At 42.7% G+C, this 20241-nt stretch overlaps 2 protein-coding genes across 2 annotated transcripts; one reads left to right on the forward strand and one right to left on the reverse strand.

Annotated features, from left to right (window-relative positions):
* Positions 1-2408: 2408 nt before the first annotated feature.
* lipg (lipase, endothelial) lies at positions 2409-8004 on the reverse strand. The gene is made up of 10 exons (XM_058071359.2): positions 7732-8004; positions 6816-7006; positions 6544-6723; positions 5245-5356; positions 4949-5167; positions 4635-4877; positions 4422-4542; positions 4121-4348; positions 3950-4054; positions 2409-3071 (listed from the first exon to the last, which is right to left on the reverse strand). Exons 1-10 carry the CDS (start codon positions 7820-7822, stop codon positions 3059-3061), a joined length of 1503 nt encoding a protein of 500 aa, XP_057927342.2. The 5' UTR covers positions 7823-8004; the 3' UTR covers positions 2409-3058.
* A 2753-nt stretch (positions 8005-10757) lies between these two features.
* Positions 10758-19849, forward strand: LOC131127560 (E3 ubiquitin-protein ligase KCMF1-like). Its single transcript, XM_058069565.2, has 7 exons — positions 10758-10928; positions 12917-13084; positions 14617-14756; positions 15694-15795; positions 16673-16853; positions 18092-18410; positions 18706-19849. Exons 1-7 carry the CDS (start codon positions 10913-10915, stop codon positions 19031-19033), a joined length of 1254 nt encoding a protein of 417 aa, XP_057925548.2. The 5' UTR covers positions 10758-10912; the 3' UTR covers positions 19034-19849.
* Positions 19850-20241: the final 392 nt, after the last annotated feature.

Raw genomic sequence — 20241 nt, forward strand, 5'->3', positions numbered from 1 at the left:
TGCGCGCTAACCACTAGACCGCCGTGCCGCCCTGTAATGTTTCATATATTTGCCCAAATAAAAAATAACTTACATAATCTTCAGGTCATTAATGTTGTCACTAAATGTAAAGATTTGAGCGTAAATTCATTTTAATTTTAAAAACATGTCCTGATGGTGGTGCTGAAGGACACGTCAGGGTTTCATCATCAAGTATTCAACAAATAAAGAGCCTGACACAAAAACTCGGTCAACAATTGTCTGTTAATTATTTTCTGGACACAAATATCCATAGGGTCAAATTGACCCATGGGTAAAATGTGAATAGGAGGGTTAAACACACAAAAGAACTGTCAGATTTTGCTGTTGCTCTGAAATGATCCAAAATCCCTTGGGATCATGTGCTTTTTGGCTTGAGAGGATTTGTGCTAATAGTATGGATGCTTCAAGAGAAGCCACATTGTAACACAAGCTCGAGAATCTTTTTTTTTTCCTGGCTCTTCCATCAAGTTGTGTGTAGGCAGCAAAACAAAAAGACATTGTTCCATTTCATTGCAACACTTCATTATGAGCTGGCGAGACAGCAGCGGACAGACAGTGTCCATCCATACAGCTGAGAATCAACTATTCTACCCATTACTGCTCATTGTTCAGCAGAGGTGATTTTCAACTGACTCACTGTAGATCCAAGCGGACATGTGGTCAGCAAATTGAGTACATTTTGCAACACAAAAAAGTCAAACATTAAAAGGAAAAACTGCAGTGGCATCCAAGTTTTTCCAGGCAGTACTGTGTATTGTCTGTCCAACCAAGCATGACACATAAAAGTTCCATTTCAAAGTGCAGACAGCGACTAAAGAGTCAGTGCAGTGTGGTACATGGGAATTGGACGATGGAGTCACCAAACCAACAACTTCATGGCCACACGCTGTGAGGTTACTCCAGGTAGTGGGTCACATGGTGGAAATGCAGCCTGAATTAGACGTTTTTATAAACCCGAACGCTTGATCCCAATAACGTATTTATTTTGCACAAGAGAGTAAATGAAGTGCTGAGGCAACTCCTCACTAATGGTTTGAACTTGAGAGCAATTTTAATGCAATAAAACTGGCCACTAGGTGGCAGAAGTAGGAGCAGTGTCTTTTGTTCTTGTAGTTTAGTTTTTCCTGCTCACTTTTATAGTTTGGGGGAATATGGGCTGCTATCGTATTCAAAACAGAAATGAATTGATGTTGTTTTGTTTTGGTGTCTGTTTTAGGGAGCTGATGCTAACCATTCACAAGAGAAGTGCTCATTCATGCAGTACTTCCTCCACTCTGCAGGGGGCAACAACAAAGCATACCCTTCAAAATGAAGCAACAGTAAAAGAAGACGATGACTTCTATTGACTGTGGTGCTAACGACAAAAAAAAAAAATGCAGTAGGAAAGCCAAAATGGTAACTTTGTAACAAAGTATATGCTGTTTCAAAGTACCATTTGGCCCTCTGTGTCCCCAGAGAAATGTACTGGAGGTTCTATGGTTACCATCACACATTTGCCTACTTGACTTTTGTCGCACACTTGGACATAAAGAAATCCAGGCATTTCGAACAGTGGTCTTTTTTACTGCAACACCATATAATATTCCTACATGTTTCTAAATATGTCAAAACCAGAACTATACTATATTCACATTCCTCACATGTTTACCACCAACATAGTAAGTTAACCATTGCTTTTCCTACCTGTAACAAACAGCACATCAACTCTTATGGCACATGCGATGACAAAACTTGCACGTGTCAACGGAGGCCTGAGACACTGCAGGTTTTCTCTCCAGCAGGTGGTGATTTAATTGACAAGCTCCTTCCCTCAAATGGAAGGAGGTGCTGATTATTAAAATCACCCGTTTTAGTGACCGACTGGAAAGAAAATCTGCAGTGTCTCGGCCCTCCATGGCAAGCGTTCCGGGTTTTAGAGGACCCCCATACTGTCCAAGATGCCTTTATGAACAATTAACAAGCCCAACTATTGTGGGCCCCACACTTTCGGGGGTGGTATCACAAAAAACAAAAAGTCATTCTGTTGCTCATCTAGTTGAGTGTGATTTGGTTAGTGTGTTAAAAAAAAAGGAGAAAATCTTTTTACGAGGCAGTTTTTCTGAATGAATTTTATTCATTCCTTTGCAAAGTCTGACAAGTCCATCTGTCTTATGTACGTGCTGAAAGATGATTATCACGACAAGTGCAAACATGCAAGGCAACTAATAAAATCACTTGAAGAATGAGAGGTTCTAGGCCCGATAGATGCTCTTCTGTACTGCTTAAACTTTAAAGATTGTGTGTTACTGTTTTTCTTGTATGCCTTAAGATCCCGCACAATTTTGTTTTTGTACACCAGATTTGGCAAATATAATGTAAAATCAGTATAAAGAAGCAGCGAGACAAAATACAAATAACAGGTGAATTTATTCATTTTTCCAAAAGGTTATTTACATTATGTACATAAACACACCCCACAGTACATACAGTAACACGAAGCACAAAAACAAACCATGTGCAATGAGATGGGCATCTCTTCCAGGTATACAGTGTATCAGTAATCTCACTCAGCAGAAAGGCACACTTGTTGGTCACAATCACCCACACATACACAATTACTGCATCTAGGAAGCCATTCAACATTTCATTTATGGGATGTGCTATGATAAATAACATTGGTCTTGCAGTGCTTCAATTTTGTTTCATAAATTAAAAAAAAAAACACTTAAAAATGTACAGTATAGAGACTACAATAGCTGGTGTATGGCCGCTAGCCCACTTTATGAAGAAACATTCTGTAACTCGAGCAGTGGCCTCCGATCCAGCTTTACTTCTTACCGCTGGACCGACTCCCTCAGAGTCCCCGATTTTCAGGAACCAACCATGCAGGTGCAGTTAGTTTCAATGTCCGAGACCTTAAGCTCCTCCCACCGTGCGCCGATCCATCCACCTACTTCTCCTCCCATGAAAAAGTGCTCAGATAAAGCAAAGGCAGTGCTTCTCGCTTTTCGACGTGTTGGGTCCCCGTGTTGATGACACTGCATCAGGCGTTGCGTCGTTACATGGGCACTCTGGATACAAGAACACATTTTAGTGAATGTGGCCCACAGAACACTAGTTTGAGGCCCCCGCCTTGATATGAAAGTTTAATGTAAGTGAGGCCCACGCAAGTTTGATATGGATGCTGTATGGTATGTACCCAGAAAAAAAATATTACGTTTGATTAATGTTCATGTTAAAAGGTTGACTGTTAATAGTTATCCTCCCAATTCGTGTGGAAGTGGTAACTTTTTGGCTATTTAAGTTTAAAGGAAATAACTTGAAGGCTACCGTTTAGGTCGCTAGCTCTCTAGTTTGCGAGTTAGCATGTGTCTCAAGACCCTGCAGTCGCGCAATATGTTGTAAATAAAAAAAAAAGTATAAATGTGACTATAGTTGTGTTTTGTCATGTCTACAGGGCTCTAATAATGCTTTGTTCATTTTAATCTGAAAAAAAAATAATTTGTCTACCCACCAACTATAGTTTATTATATTTATTTATTACTGATTGACTCTTTTTATTCTTGATTTGTTTATTTTTCATCTTATTTTGTGCAGAAAAATAAAAATTAAGATATTTGAGAACAGTGGAATATTTTATCAGAGCTTTTCTTGTAGAAAATCGGAACCAAAGCACTGAAAAAGTTTGCATATTTTTCTGTTTTTAATAAATGCGGTTTTTTTTTTGGAAAACCTGATGCGGCCCAGCCTTGCCCAGACCCTACCTCCAGTGGTCCCCAGGTAAATTGAGTTCGAGACCCCTGGTCTAACGTGTTCTGGGATAAAAGTGACTACAAATGTTCCTGTTGATGCCTCTATTCAATGAACTACAGAGTCAATGGGTGCATGGTTTACTTCACTAGTGTGTGACTTTGGTGCCCATTTAGCACCTGTAGGTACTCAAACCTACCGTTTCCTTGGCTTCACTTCCCAGCCATCACGACACTTGACAAAAGCGATTGTTTCACCTGGAGAGATTTCCGTTTTGGATTGGTCTTGGGCACAGAACGTATACCTGAAATTACAACACAAGACTCAGATTACAAGTTCGACATAATTGGTTTAATCAATGCTAGCTTACTTTTTCTGAGTTTCTCCAGATTTCACACGAATCCGTCGGACTTCCAGGACAGGTGTCGGAGGTGTCGTATTCCAGGCCCAGAACGTCTTTTTGATGTTTTTCCAGACAGAGCTCAAGGAGTCTGCGTCGCCTTCCCAGCTCAGGTGGATCTTCAGCAAATCGCCGATGTCCTGCTCGGTAAACACCAGGAAGGTGTTTGTCAGGTTCAGGCCGACTGTTTCGTCATGGCTGCGTGAGGAGAATGGAATTAGGGAAGCTGCTGTGAGGTGAGGTGTTCAGGTATATTCCATGTTGTACTCACACGTCAACAAAAATGTCTTCAGTGTCATGATGGGCGCCGAACAACTTGACGTGGAACGTTGGGTCTGCGTTATCAGATTGCTTCCTGTTGAACACGTGCATCTTCATCTGGTAGTGGTAGCCTTCAAAATAAAATGGGTTCATGATTCATCCACTGAATACGTTCTTATCAGTCTCATTCAAATAAGCACAATATCATAACATGGTGACTCACCTCCAAAGGGCATGTCTGCACGCGTCTTCAGGTACATTTTGCTGTTCCGCCTCTTGCGCATCTTACGGGTGTTGTAGCCAATGTTATTGCAGCGGTTCTTGCGGCAGCTCAGACAAATGCCCTTCTTGAAGCGGTCCGAGTCTGTGCACTGGAAGGCAAAGCTGACATGGTCCTTGTTCATCAAGGAGTCCACAAACAGGTGCACGGCTCGTTCGTGTTCACATTTCATCACCTCCATGAAATCTGGAGCGGAGGGAAGTGGTGTCAATTAAATGGAAAGCAATAACCGGAATCAGACTTTGTTTGTGACTTACTTCCAGCGACTGCCAACACATCGCCAAGTGCGCACCCGGGTTGGACGTCACCACCGTTGGGGTAGATATCGATATCACCGATTGGCTGTTGGATCCCGATGCTCACCCCCAAGGCTTCCCGGGTGTAGGTGTGAAGAACATCTACAAAGTCTGCATCATCCGGAGAGAGGCGCTTGTCCTCCTCCACGCCCTCAAACATCGGCCCTGCCGGGTCCAAACCTGGTCCAGACACCACAATCTGTTAGTTGAGTTCAAGGACACGCATCTTAAGAGACCCGCATTGGGACTTAACGTACCGGTGATTCTCCCGACGGACCCTCGAACATGGGTTCCAGCGTAGCCTGCTACGTGGGCACCTAAGCTGTAGCCGATCAGGTGCACATTCTCCAGAGGCAAATGTAACTCATCCTGGTAAAATATTAAAAAAAAAAACACATCAGCACCTGCTGTAGTGAACAAATGCTAGTTGTTGGCTAGCCTGCCTCCATTTGAGCCACGCTCTGCTAACTTGGACAAGGATTTCCTGCTACACCGCCTCTACCATCTGTCTCACTAGAACACTCTTTTGTCCCACTTTGCAGCATGAAAGCAGCCGAGCGGCTCTTCTGGCTGGACATTTTGTAGGCTGATCCAATTTTAAACGCGTGGTAGCAGCTCCAGGAACATTTTACACACGCTCTGACCAAAACTGTATCAGACAGCACTCATATTCTTATAATATACAATGGTTCTGTGCAGAGTACATTTCTTTTAATATTTCATCTGTGCAAGCTGTACACTGGCTACTCGTATATATCCTTTACCAAAGACGAGATTTTAACATTAAGTAAAGTACAGTGAAAAAATTACATATTCCATCTTCTGCACTCTGTGTGTACGCTAGTAGCCCCGCCTTCCCCCATAAAGAAAAAAGGGACTCTATGACTAACAAAGGGACTCACTCCATTCAATCCATTGTTCTATGGAACAAACATGCCAAAAGTGCTGAAACTAAGGCACCAAGGGAACACAAAAATGTACATGGCAATATATTTAGGGCAGCAAAATCATCAAGTTCATTTTCATTTATTATGCGATTAATTTAGTAGCAGAACAAAAAAAATGTTTTTATGAAGGAGATATCTTGTCACATTTTAAGATGAAAACTTGTCAAAAAAAGATACTGCATTGAGGAAATCTACATTTTATCATCTGTAAAATTGATACTGCATAATCTAGTGGTGACAAAATGGCCATAGAAATATAGCATAAGGTTATGTATTGACCCAAATTCTTTTTTCAGGCTTTAGGGGAAGGCCCACCTATATTTTAATTCTGCAGGGAGGCTACCTGTGCCCCAACTTGAGGTCAAATGGAGTCATTTATAAATATGTCCACCAATTGTTAAGATTTACGTCTTCTTTGTTAAGGCCTCTTTGGTTCATGAATGTCTGTTATGTACTTAATCGTTAGCTTGTGAACTCAAAAGATGTGTGAAACCCTGCAAGAGTGTACAGACATATGTAACTGATAGCATTCAGTTTCAGTAACATTTAGCAAAGTTTCAGGTCTGGTTTCTGTCCAAAGTTTAAAAAAGGGAACTATCAAGCATATACCTGAAGCCAGTCCAGCATGGCCGCGATGTCCAGGCCGACGGTGTGGGTGTGGTTGACCGCATCAGGGTACAACTGCTGCGCCATGGATATCCAATCCACTACTACCACGTTAGCCTCGCTTTCTCGCTGCATGACAGCAGACACCAGCTTCTGCATCCAGCTTTCAAACATGCCGCTCATCTGCACACACAAAACCCCTTTTAACACTATAGGTCACACATGTATGATGCATTCCAACGATGCTGCGGTTCCAGAAGAAACATCTAGCCTACCGTCCAGCCATGGATGATGAAGATGGTCTTGGCTGTGGCGTTGAAGCCACACTCCTGCAGACACTCCTTCTTGCCAGCCTGCAGATAGCAGCCTTCCTGGTCCAGATCTAAACTCTTCCTCATGTTATACTTGATGGTGCCATCCAGAGAGCCGCTTTCATTTGCAAACTCATCCGATCCACCAGCGCCACCTGAGTGGAAGCCCCAGAAGTGGTTAATATTTACACATCATGCAGCTACAACCATTATAAGTCTTCAATTACTGAACCAAAAAAGTTTAAAAAAAACAAAAGTTCAAGTCTGTAAAAACATGCACCCGTATAGAGTGATGCACCCCGAAATTTGGGACACATCTGTAGTGTGCTGAAATTGGTTGAAAAACATGGCCGCCATCAAATTAAAAAGGGATAGGCCTCATTTTAAATGAAGGTAAAGGCAGTTTGAAGTTCACCTTGCTGTTTCATTATATCTCACTATCACACTCAAGTTATGGTTTGTGTGCTACATAATAGAGTTAAATATCCGTATGCCAGCAGAAGCAGGTTGTTAGAACTATGACAATATGCCAAATGCTACGTTTCAGGCCAATAGTGAAAGGGCATGTTTGAATTGAACCAATGAACTCGACGGCCCTTGCTGAGTAAATAAATGGGCCATAAATACATAAAATCATTTCAAGGTAAAATACGTTCATTCCTCTCCCAAAGTAATTGTGTGTCAAATGTGGCGTGTCTCTTCTGACACACTGCACTTGACGACCGCTCTCCCTAAAAAGGACACGTCGCTTTCTTAAACATAATTGGATCCAGTTTATCTGCTCACCATATCTAATTAACTAACCAGGACATATTGGAAGTGTGCTACTATAAAGAAACTCCATTAATGATTAAATGAATGAAAAAAGCACGTTTCTTACCTCCGAAGCTGTTTTGATTTCCTCGCGTAAATGCAGCAGCACACAACAGCAGCAGCAGAAGCGTCCACAGCAAATAGTCTTTCTGATTCATTTCAGGCTAGTATATTTTAAAAGCGTTTTTCCTGATTTTGCTGTGTGTGTGTGTGTAGTGATAAAAAAAAGAAGAGAACAATGAAGGAAGCCGGGCGGCAGCTGTGCCTCTCGATCGGTGCGCCCTGCCTTGATGCGCTTCGCTCCAGAAAAATGTACCAACTTGCACCAATGCGCTCATTAGAGTTTTAAATAGTTTCCCCCTTTCAGTCATCTGATCATCGGCTGATCTGTCGCGCATCTGATTGGTCAAGCCCCCATTTGTTTACGTTGAGGGGCGTGGTTAAGTTGAATGAAGTCGTAGTAAAAGCTTCTCACGTTGCGTCTTGGTGGGGTGTGTGCAACTGACGCAAGCCCCCATAAAAAAAACCACAAACAACAAAAATAAACGTGCACTAGTGTAGTATGAAGGTCACATGGCTTATCTGCTTGTAGTAAAGTTTAGAATGAACACAAAAAGGAGGAGGAGCATCGGTCCCAATTGGGATTTGAAATAAAAATTCCAGTTACAATAGCAGTCTCCACTTTCTCTGGAATGTCTTAAAAAGGGGCTCATATGGAAGGGAAAGGGGTGGGGGGGGGGGGGTGCACCCTCTCTCATTGAAAGCATCCCCCAGCCCCCATACTCCCCTTTCTTTGCTTGGCGCTTTGCCCAACCATCAGCTTAGTTCACTTTCAATTGATGAGTGCTACAATAACACCAGTGTGCACATTGTGTGTGCATGCTGGAGAAGGGTCACCCGCCACCATCATGGCGGACCCTCGGTTTATCTTCCACTTAGACCATTTTAACATGGTCCGGTTCTTGTCCTGATTTGTAGGGGGTCAGTGAAGCGTTATAATTTGACAACATAAACCCAATGCTTATGTCATAAAACGTCAAAGGGAGCGTCAGCCATATAGTGGTTCACTTACTTGACCTTTAGGCTTATGGTTACAATTTCTGAAGAAAACTTATGCTGTCCTACTATAATTCACAACTTGCATTTTGTTCACATTTTTTCTTCATTGCATTTCTGTGTAAACAGCATTGAAAGGAGGAGTGTCTTGCTTTGCTGGGTTCTGTGCAAAAATCCTCCATCCATCTCGAATATCTTAATTAGGGTCACGGGTCAGCTGACTTAGTCGTTGGACCGGGCGCCAGTCAATCGCAGGGCACATATAAACAAACTCATAGTCATTCACACTCACACATGTGGGCAAATGTGCAAAAATCCTGTGCAATAACCGTGCAACTTGTGACGCAATCAAGTGTATCATGTCGTGTATATAACTTCTTGATTTGTATTACCTTGTAGGCATATCTTATCTTGAACTCTGTGTGAAAGAAGCAAGATCTGTAAGATATGTCGCAAATAAATTGTGATATGTGTCGCGTGTTGGACTTTTTAGCCCCTTTCACACTGTCTATCATAAAGTAATAATGTTGCGACTTTTTCCCATGTTGCTAGTCCAGAATGGAGAGGTCGATGCTGACGTTGTCACGCATCTAATTATCTGTATGAAAGTGCATACAGTTGCACTTGTGAGAAATCAAAGACGGCTTTTATGCAACATTTTTTTTTTTGGACAACGTCTATGGTCAGTGTAAAAAGCAGAGGCGTAAGAGAGGCAGGGCAGCGCCCGGTGGTGCAAATGCTGTAACTTATTGCTGGATGTTGCCTGTTAACTGTGTGAAAGTGCACACAGTTGCGGTAATATCCCTTGATTTGCTGGGTTCTGTGTGAAAATCAGAAGCAGATCAAACCGATCTTCTGTTATGATTTTGGGTGTGACCGTTTTGCAAGGTCAAGTAGTGTCAGTGATGTAACAGAGGCGGCATGACAGCTGTGTGACAGGATAGGTGACGTTTAATGTTTGAGGCACACTTGGCATGCCATGTTGGGTTCTCTGTGGAAAAACTCAGGCGAATAAATGTGGCACCGACTCATAGCTTTGAAGCATCAATTCTGCAGCATCTTTGTGTGAAACATCTCATATCGCTCTCAATTTTTAACATATCATACATCCTCTCAGAAAAGAAAAAGTTTTCTATATGACACATTTGTAGTAACAGCCAGGGCTAATGAGGTATCAAGCTCATAAAAGCAATATACCAATCATCACCAGCTCCATTCTTGACTAGAAATGATGCATTGTAACCTAATCAAAGTGGCAACAAGCATGGGAGGAGATTCCAGAATAACATCCTATTTTTAGCACCCGGGCCGTACGCTTCTGTATTAATAGCCCCATCAAATTTGAGAGGACAGTAGAAGGGGCATGCAACTGTATCTGTGGAGCAGAGTTCAAATAATGACATCACACAATGTGATGCTGCAAGAAGCATAAAAGTCACTACTACACTGAACATCCTCATGCCAGTTCTTTGGAAAGTACAGTACAGTACTGACTTCCCACATTGTTAAAAGAGAAAGCTTTTTTTTGGTCTGATGCTGAGCTGATGTCAGACTTTCATTGGCTTCAAATTGAAATGGTTGTTATTTTTTCCATCCGCCAAACTGAGTAACACATTGAATTATTATTTTCTGGTTGGACCCAACAATGAAACATTGTGAAGACAGTAAACTAGCACAACTGAGGCACCTGCTTATCACCTCTTATGTGCACTACAAAATAAAGGCTTCCAATTTCTGCATAAAATTATTTTACATTTAATAATTATATTATTTTGGTATTATTATATTACATTTTTTATGTATCTATTATAGATTTTTAACCTCATTTTATGCTATTATTTTTCTTTAATTGTATTCAATGTATTTATTTTGTATGTTGTATTGTATTTCATTTCACTTTATATGACTTGATTTTATGTTTTTTAAATGATATTGTATTGTGTTGTTTTATTTGACACCCTCGTCCGTGTTCACTGTTCCATCGCTATGACAACAGCGCTATCTCGTGGCCGGCTGACCAATGAGCCGAGCAGTGACACAGCAGCAGGAGGCGAAGGGGGGCAGCACACCGGATCCTTCATGAGGGAAGAGGCCAGGGACAGCCAGCCAGCCCCGGCTTCTCCTCTCTTTGCTAATATTATTTTCCTTTTGCTAGTCAGGCCCGAGTTAGGGACCGCTTTTGGTTTCGTAGGATGTCCCGTCATGAAGGTAAGAATACGGGCACACTTCAGAGAGCAGGATCGGTGTTTGTCATCATAAACGTTTTGACAGGGGTAGCACCGGCTGCTAGCCTGAAGCTAAACGAAGCTAACGGAGAATGTCTTGTTATTTAGTCGCTTGTGTGAGTAGCATAATGGCGACCAGTAAATACGAACGACGGCACACATAATGGTCTAATGGTCATGTTTCCATGAATCACTGTAAGCTTGCTTCGACCCGGAGACGACGCTGTCAAATAAGCGGAAGAAGCAAGACAAGGTCTGGCTAAGTGGGACTAATGCTCTTGTTAGCTTGGAGCTAACTCAAGCCTGGCTATTGCTGGTTACCTTGCTGACTTGATGGGGGGGGGGGGGGGGGGGGGGGGGGGTGCCAAGAATAGGCTACGAGGGGTGCAACTTGCAGCTGGCATTGGGAGGGTAGGGGGCGAGGCTGCTCACTAGCTTTAGCCGCTTTCCTTAGCTAAAAGTTGGCCCTGCCTTCCTCCATTCTAGTTTGGCGAGCTAATATGTAGCAAAGCAACATATACAGCATGCCCTTGCGACAAACCTTCTTGTGTGTGTCAAATTGTTGGTGACACAGTGAGGATTTTAGAGTTAGAAAAGTTGCACTGGTCATAGCTGCTTGCTTGTCCCCACAAGATGGCTAACAGCAGCCGGTTTAGTCGTTTAAAGGTTAGTCAGAAAGGCAGGTGAATCGGGCCCAGGCGGCCTTTATCTTCTACGTCAACTTAAACTTCCCTCATAATATAAAGACCCTCAGATGTCAACATGAGAAGCTAATCAGCAACTCCACTGACACCGACTGACAGTATAGGCTGTTGACACTTGTGTATACACTGTTTACCTGCAAGGACATGGACACTATTAAGTGACAGCTGGATAAACATCGGTACATGAGGTAATTGTAATCACAGTAGCTTTCGTGAACTGTCAAAGCAGCCTGTTGCATGATAACCAATTATAATGTAACCTCTGAAAAGAATCACAAGAGCGGCATGAGAGCATTGTAGTAGCGGGCTCTTCATTAGGTACACTGCACATTCTAATGAGATCTAACACATGAGCTGTGAACAAAACAAAATATATTGACACTGTCAAAGAGGTGTTGATTTAACAATATGCTTATTATGATGGTTGTTGTTTGCTGTGCATTTCATCATCCTGAGAGCCTGTTTCTAGAAGTAAACCCAACTATGATAAACATCTTTAACTATGATCCGGTGCAGTTGTACACAAGTACAATAATACTTCAATAATAAGCATTGTGTTAAACTAATACCTATTTTCAATTTTGATACAGACTTTGTTGGACTGTGTTGTGTACCTAATGCTATGGCCCAGTACTGTTGTCCAGTGGTATCCAAAGTCCAGCCTAGGGGCCATTTCACCATTTTTTAAATTGGCCCATGGCTTATTCTGAAAATAAAATTAATCACAACCTGCATCAGAACATCACATTGGATTTGATACTATGGCACCACTAAACATTCATTCATTTTCTACTGCTTATCCTCACAAGGGTCGCAGGGACATCTGGGATAGGCTCCACTATCCCAGCTGTCTTCGAGCGTGAGGCTGGACTGGTCGCCAGCCAATCACAGGGCACATATAGACAAACAAACATTCACACTCGTACCTATGGACAATTTGGAGTCGCCAATTAACCTAGCATGTTTTTGGAATGTGGGAGAAAACTGGAATACCTGGACAAAACCCACGCATGCATGGGGAGAACATGCAAACTCCACACAGAGATGGCTGAGGGTGGGCTTGAACTCGGGTCTCCTAGCTGTGAGGCCTGTGCGCTAACCACTCGACGGCTGTGCAGCCCACACTAAACATTTAAAATATAAAAAATGTTGAGACAAAAAGTTGAAATGTTGAATTATCAGACAAGTAGTTGTCAAACATACACATTGTTTTTTTAAATGGATACACACACCTCACACGGATAATCCATTGTTTGTGCATCTTCAGGCGTGAGCTGTGATGCGTGTTTAAAAGGCAACTTCCGAGGGCGACGATACAAATGTTTGATCTGCTACGACTACGACCTGTGCGCATCGTGCTACGAGAGTGGCGCAACCACCACCAGACACACCACGGAACATCCCATGCAGTGTATATTAACCCGTGTCGACTTTGGTGAGTACAGCTTACTTCGTCCCCCAAACTATTGAACGTGGATGCCTGATTAGGCTTTGACAGAATGCAGAAGCATGAGATCTTTGCCTCGGCTCGACACTGATGCTGCTCATGTGTGTACTTAAAGGGGTCCTGTGTTACACGCTTGTCTGTTAGGCTGCACAGTAGATTGTTTGCTCTCGTCAGAAATAGTTTAGTTTTGAGCTAACAAACAATAACACTTAAGTTGAACAAGGGCAGCATGTAACTGTTGGTTAGGAGTAGAGCCTGACCAATATGAGATTTTTGGGGCCAATACTGATATTGGGGGTGGGAAAAAGCAGATAACCAATATATATTAATTTGATATAGGAAATAAGAGCATTGATATACTTATATGACTCAAGAGGAAACTGAGGGCAGCAAGAAAAAGGACTGTTGCAGAAAAATGGAGAATGTACAGTATTCCACTGCAGTCTGGTAAATCTATGTTGCCTGTGTTACACGTGCTTAACACAGTTATTTATGAAGTTTAATATTTGGACCTTTTGATTCAGTCTTTGAATGCTTTGTGGTGACATCACTATAAAGTCTTGATGATCTGATTGGGTCATGTGAATACACGACATACAAGGTGCAAGTCTGCAGTGAAGGTCCTTATTTGTTATGATAGCCTACAAAGGCTAAGAAGATCAACTGTACAACATGTGTACACGGTACCCGTTTTCAACCTGAAATACACTTGTACACTTTGCTGCCCTCAAGTACGCATTTTGTTGCATTCCACCGGGTTTAGTTTCCTTGTGCAGCCAGCCGGCGTCATTTGGGCCAGTGCCGTGACATTGGAGCATAATGAAGCCTTTGGTCTCTGTGCAAGCATGACATGCATGTTTGAAAAATTCGTAGAGCGGTGGCGATTCTGTGGCTGTGATTGGTCGGCTTTTATTTGACTAATTTATACACATCATTATGTGAGATGATGGGCAAAATTCCCCCAAAAAGTGCAGTTTTCATTTTATGCATGGAGTAGGAGTGATGTCAGCCGTGGTTTAAAAAATACAGTACTTTGCAGTTGTTTCCCATAAAACTAAACTAGTATGATACTCACTGCTCTTTTGAAGCAGCGTCACAAGGGAAACTCCCATGGGAGAAGTCTTTAGTTGAGTACTGAGTAAAGTTGAGTTGAACCTTGTTATATTATGCCCAGCTGCCACTACATTGTGGATAAAAACTATACCCCACATGCATAAAGAAGTAAATGGGTCAATTTTTCTCATACCTGCTGGTGCTGATCATTGTTCTCTGTTATAAGTCATAAGCCAAATAAGTCATATAATGGTCATATTTAGCTGTACTGGTTAACGCTCCTCCTCTCTCCTAGATCTTGTAATCACTTGAGCAAGCCTTTTCCACCATTTTGTGTCCAAACTACAAAATAAGTAATAAAAGTATGTGTTGCTGACATCTGATTGATATCCGAAGCCTGTATTAAAGTTGCATGGGGACCCTAAAACTGTAGTGAGCCCGAACACCTTGTCCTCTCTTGGTTGCAGACTTGTATTACGGTGGAGAAGCGTTCTCGGTGGAGCAGCCACAGGCCTTCACGTGTCCCTACTGTGGCAGGATGGGCTACACTGAGATGTCCCTGCAGGAGCACGTGGCTGCAGAGCACACAGAAACCTCCACCGAAGTGGTATGTGTCTGACATAGTTTATCTGCTAACACTTTCTTACTCGCGCAGCCATGACGGTCACATTTCTTTTCTGATTTCAGTTTCAGACTATTAATTCATTCATTCATTTTCTACTGCTTATCCTCACAAGGGTCATGGCGGTACTGGAGCCTATCCCAGCTGTCTTCGGACAGGAGAGGCGGGGTACACCCTGGACTGGTTGCCAGCCAATTACAGGGCACATATAGACAAACAACCATTCACACTCACATTCATACCTATGGACAATTTGGAGTCACCCATTAACCTAGCATGTTTTTGGAATGTGGGAGGAAACCGGAGTACCCGGAGAAAACCCACGCAATACACGGAGAGAACATGCAAACTACACACAGAGATTGCCGAGGGTGGAATTGAACTCGGGTCTCTAGCTGTTAGGTCTGTGTGCTAAACACTCGACTGTCGTGCAGCCTCAGACTATTCAATATATTATTAGTTACATAGTACCATCGACATGTTAGCCAGTATTACTGATGTTAACTGCTGCATATGTACCTGATAGCGTATGAAATGACAATACATCATCCACCATCTTGTAAATGACCCACTACAAACTATGGCTGATGACCCTTTGAAAGTCAAACTGGCTCATTTTCATACTCCTACGCTGTAAATGCAAATGTGCTGTGTGCAAATCGTCTTTCTAGTCATTTTGGAATACAGCATTTGTATCGTTGATGTTCACGCTTTTCGTACCTTTTGGTTTTTACCGAACCGCTTAGAACGAATTAATAACAAAGACCAAGGTACCGCTGTACCTCTAGTCTCTTGATTCTGTGGTATGTCCTACTGAATGTCAGTCCAGTCGTTTAAAACCTCCTCCAAAGGTTGACTTGTTAACATTACCAGCATGGGGAACCGCACTCCATTCACGTCCCCCTCTCTTCTTGCCTTGCAGATATGCCCCATTTGTGCAGCACTGCCAGGCGGCGACCCTAATCATGTGACAGACGACTTTGCTGCTCATCTCACACTTGAACACAGAGCACCCAGAGACTTGATATCCTTTTCATTCTAGAACGTTTGATGTAATTGCATCATAACTTCCTGTTGTCTCTATTTCTGTTTGTTTAAAATTGTTGCATCATATCCAAACATTGCAGCAGCAGGGCATCATTATGAGCTAAATGTCAGCAAATGCCATTTTGGCTGTAATTTAAAGCCTGCAGTGGTAGTTTTCTCAACCTCTGTTATGGCTCAATGCCAATTAGAGGAAATGCTTTGTCATTGACACGTCCCAATTCTGTGTATCACCGTGGAGTACAATTGCCTTGCCTGTGTTAGCATTGTTATCCACACAGAACTTCACTCTGGGGACTGCAGCGTGACAGTCTGTTTATAGAAGCACTTTGAATTTGAAAAAAAAAAAAAACTGACTTGAACTGTGGTGAATAACCAAAAGAACAAGCAAGAATAGTCAAGCCACTGTGTCGTTCTATGCAAATAGCTCGAACACAACAGTGTGCAGAAGTAGCACACACACAAAGGATATCTGAATAAAACCTAGAAGCAGCCTGACTACATTTGCTCTGAACACTGAGATTTACATAATATGCTAGAACTAGGGCTGTTCAGATCAGGATTTTATGCTGCCGATACTGATAATCCATAAGTGAAATTAGCCGATACCAATACCGATCACATACAATACATGCAGTGTAAATGTTTAAATGTACTACTGACTATATTAGGCGTCACCAAGGTTTGGTTTTACTCATTTTTGTAACATTTATCAAACGAGTTGACAAGGTCATTAAAAGTGTTTAACACTTTCATCAGGGGCTACATGACTTCCAGTCTTATGTCTGAAGGGTATCTGACTGTTAAAAGTTTGGGTTCCACAGCTGTAGAGTCCCTTCCTTAACACTGAGCTTCACGACGAGTCAAGTGGGGTGCGGCACGTGCGGAGAATGTTCCACCCCGGACGTGGACTGGGAGGTCCTCGGGCCCGCCGGTCCAACATGCACTTCACCAGCAACACCACCGGGGGGCTCTCGACCAGTCAGAACTCCTCACAGAGCTCCAACTACAGCCGGGAGGCCATGGACCCCATCGCAGGTGGGTCACATCAACCAATAGTTCGCGCAGCCCCGCCCACTTTTAATCTGGTTTTCTGGCTGGAATTTGCCCTGTCAGCTCCAGCTGTGTCATAACGAGGCTTCTTATTTGGGTCAGTTATGAACTCCTCCCCTCATGATCCACCTCCACCCACTGGGCCATCAAGTAGAATATGTTTTGAGTTTGCGACGCAACACATTTAACAGAGTTGCAGTCAGAGGTTCACATTCATCATGAGCATCATTGGCATTTATTTTGTGACCTTAATTATTTAAACCGTTCTTTTTCCATGGTACTTTTTAAAAATACAAACATTTTTTATTTATTTTGGACTTGTGTGTGAGTGTGTAATTTAGCTAGGGTCACCATTCTACATAGATGTTCAGTATATACATATAATCGCGTAAATAATTCAATAAGTGGTGCTGAGGCTTCCAATTTTCATTGTCTTTGACAAGCCATAAGTATTATTTATGATAACAAAAGGGCAAGCTTAAGTGACACTTTAAAAAACAAAGTCCACATGTAACTTGAACGTGATTTTTTTTTGGTTATGTGCCACAGTCATTGTAGCGGAAACCCTGCTAAGTCTGTAATAAGTTTTAAATACATGACAAAAAAGGTAAAATGTACATCACATATGTACCACTGGTAGAAAAGCCCACGTTTTTTATTTTTTTTTTTACATGTGTATGTCTTTATGCTTCACGGATAATGTTTTTCGTCAAGGATTGCACTTTGTTCAGTGGTCCTTGAAGGCATCATTGTTGCTATTGTTGATAGACACAATAGTGAACATATATATATATAATAAATATATATCCTAAGTACCTATACATTTTACAATTTAAAATGTGTTTCATATGTTTGTGAGGCATATTTAGCTTCTGTCAATTGAAATTGAAGTTCTGGGACTGATTATAATATTTCCAGCAGTCGCTTTTATTGCAAATGTTATTCCAAAATCAGAGGAGAACATTAATCAGGAGGATTTAGCGGGTAGGAGCTATCTGGGTGTTTAAAATAGAAATTTGCGTATAATTATCATATGGTAGGTGTACCATGTAAGAACTACATAAAGCCAAGATCTATGGTATCAGCAATACTACCTGGTAAAAGATCGGTTGAAATAAATCACTATGGTCCCACATTTAATATGACATGCATGCCCAAGATGAGGCTATGTAAACTGTATGTTATTTGGACTTATTGGACACAGAACTTCCTTCTCTATGTAGAGCTTTTATCCCAGCTTTCGGGCGTACGTCGCTCAGCGGGCGGCCAGCTCAGCTCGGGCCCCTCAGCGTCACAGCTGCAGCAGCTCCAGATGCAACTACAGCTCGAACGCCAGCAGGCGCAGGCGGCACGGCAGCAGCTGGAGACGGCCCGGAATGCCACGCGAGGCGGCAGCCGCGCCAACGCCATACTCAATGCCAACTCTGCCGCGGCCAACCCCAACCTGAGCGCCAACCACAACAGTAACCCCAGCCCCAACCCGGGCCAATCGGAGAGCCACACGCAGCACACGGCGCATAGCTCTCAGTTTCTACTCAGCAGGTTGGTAAAATGTTCAATATGTTGGTGTATGTTCTCACAGAACTCCATTGATACTCAGACTACCATGTGTACTACCAAGTACACATATTTGTGGCACTTAGGAATTACATTTCTACAGCCTCCCGGTAACGTGGCCTCTAAAAGCATATAACTTTGGGGTATCCAGTGCTGTGTCAAAAAACACTGGCACCAACAGCTGTGGCTGTAGGCAACCTTCTGATGTAGCTTTCTCATGCAGCTTTTTCCACCATGGAACGCATGTTAAAATATTGATTTTTAACGTGTTTTCCCGCAGGCTCAGCGAACCGCGGCTGTCAGAGGCCGAACGCCAGCTATGTGAGGCCCAGTGGGCCGACAGAAGCTTGTTTGTGACAGAGCTGCTGCTGTCTACGCTGCTGCCCGACGACGACGCCTCAGCGTCGTCCTCTGAGGATGAGGACGACTGTCCCGGCTCGTTGCGGAGCTTCGCCGACTTCCAGTCCATGGGCTGTGTGGAGGTCATGACCCTGGACGTGGCCCTGGAGAACCTCAACCTCAAAGAGACCGCCCCACCCGCTAAGACCACCAAAACAGCCACGAAAACAACGCAGGCAAAAAAAGAGCCGCCTGCCCCGCCTCTTTGATGACACGGCCCCACCTAACACCACTCCCTTTCCTGGAAGCATCAGTCACACCGGCCAACTGCCAGTGGACGACAACCAAGACTGCAGTTCTTTTTTTGGCTTCTTGGTTTTATTTTTGTTTTTATTCCTCAGTGATTGTTAATTCAGCTTTGCGCTCCTCCCACCCATGTTGTGTACGTTGAATAAAAGTAGTGAGAATGGGAACGCAAGCGAGAAAGAGAGCTATATAAATATATTATTAAAAAATATCTATATGAAATCAGTTGATAATCAGTTCCATGTAACTCCATTACTTCCCTCAAGCCACGGAGCAGAGGTGCAGTGTGTCCCCCTGCTGGCTGCATAGTGCTGTTACATATTAATAGTCATCCTCGCTAACAAGCATGAGCTTCAAACGTCATCCAGTTGCCACAAGGGGGCGGTCCTTCCCAAAACCATACACTCAATGTCCACTCAAACCCTTTCCCTTCTTGCAGGTCACGCTTTATAAGACTTTGGACACTTTCAATGGCAGTGCCAGTGCACACAACCAAGAGATGATGCTTTACTTGGATCTCTTCACTCGGACCATTTTTTGGGCCTTTTTATGATGCACAAACATTGACTCTTGATTTTTGTTTTGGGGTTTTTGGGGGGCTGTTTTTTGTTTGTTTGAAAGACCACATCTGTTCAGATCACAAACCAATCCTGTCTCATCACATGACTTGGAGGGAAACCCTGTACGCTCTTTCCAGTAACTTCTCTCAGCCTCCACGGATAAACCATAAAGAAATGCAATGTATGCAAAGTGCAGGTGTAATAAACCTTTTCAGTGTGGAGGACAGTACATTGTTTTGGATTGAAATTAACTAACAACACTGGTCTGTGTCTGTGTATTGCTCCAGAGGAGCAGTGGCTCTACTCACGTCTCCTCCCGGATCACTTGGGGTGAATCCAGTCACCCTACAGAGGAAACTCATTTTGGTTGCTTGTATCCATGATCTTGGGACTATAAGTGGAGGTCTACATTGGGGATCTGCTTTCTCAGGTTAAGCCTAGTTCCAGGGTTGGTCCCCGGTGTCCCATGGTCTCGCCTTCTGTTTTTAATAAAAATTTAATTTGAGTAAAAAATACATGTTTACACATTTGAATATTTATGAAACAAAACTTGTTTTTTAAATTAAAGTACATACATGTATTAAACATTTGATGTTCATAAGTTTAAAACT

Source organism: Doryrhamphus excisus, linkage group LG3 (genome assembly GCF_037039965.1).
Source record: "Doryrhamphus excisus strain RoL-2023G ecotype Guam linkage group LG3, RoL_Dexc_Guam_v1.1, whole genome shotgun sequence".
Taxonomy (NCBI): Eukaryota; Metazoa; Chordata; class Actinopteri; order Syngnathiformes; family Syngnathidae; genus Doryrhamphus; species Doryrhamphus excisus.

Coding starts and splice junctions, on each gene's coding strand:
- LOC131127560 (XM_058069565.2), top strand. Junction 15,796..16,672: donor ACAGAGCACCCAGAGACTTG/ATATCCTTTTCA, acceptor ACTGAGCTTCAC/GACGAGTCAAGTGGGGTGCG. Junction 16,854..18,091: donor GGCCATGGACCCCATCGCAG/GTGGGTCACATC, acceptor TTCTCTATGTAG/AGCTTTTATCCCAGCTTTCG.
- lipg (XM_058071359.2), bottom strand. CDS start 7,822: ATGAATCAGAAAGACTATTTGCTGTGGACGCTTCTGCTGCTGCTGTTG. Junction 6,724..6,815: donor TCATCATCCATGGCTGGACG/GTAGGCTAGATG, acceptor TTGTGTGTGCAG/ATGAGCGGCATGTTTGAAAG. Junction 4,543..4,634: donor TGCAGACATGCCCTTTGGAG/GTGAGTCACCAT, acceptor TTTATTTTGAAG/GCTACCACTACCAGATGAAG.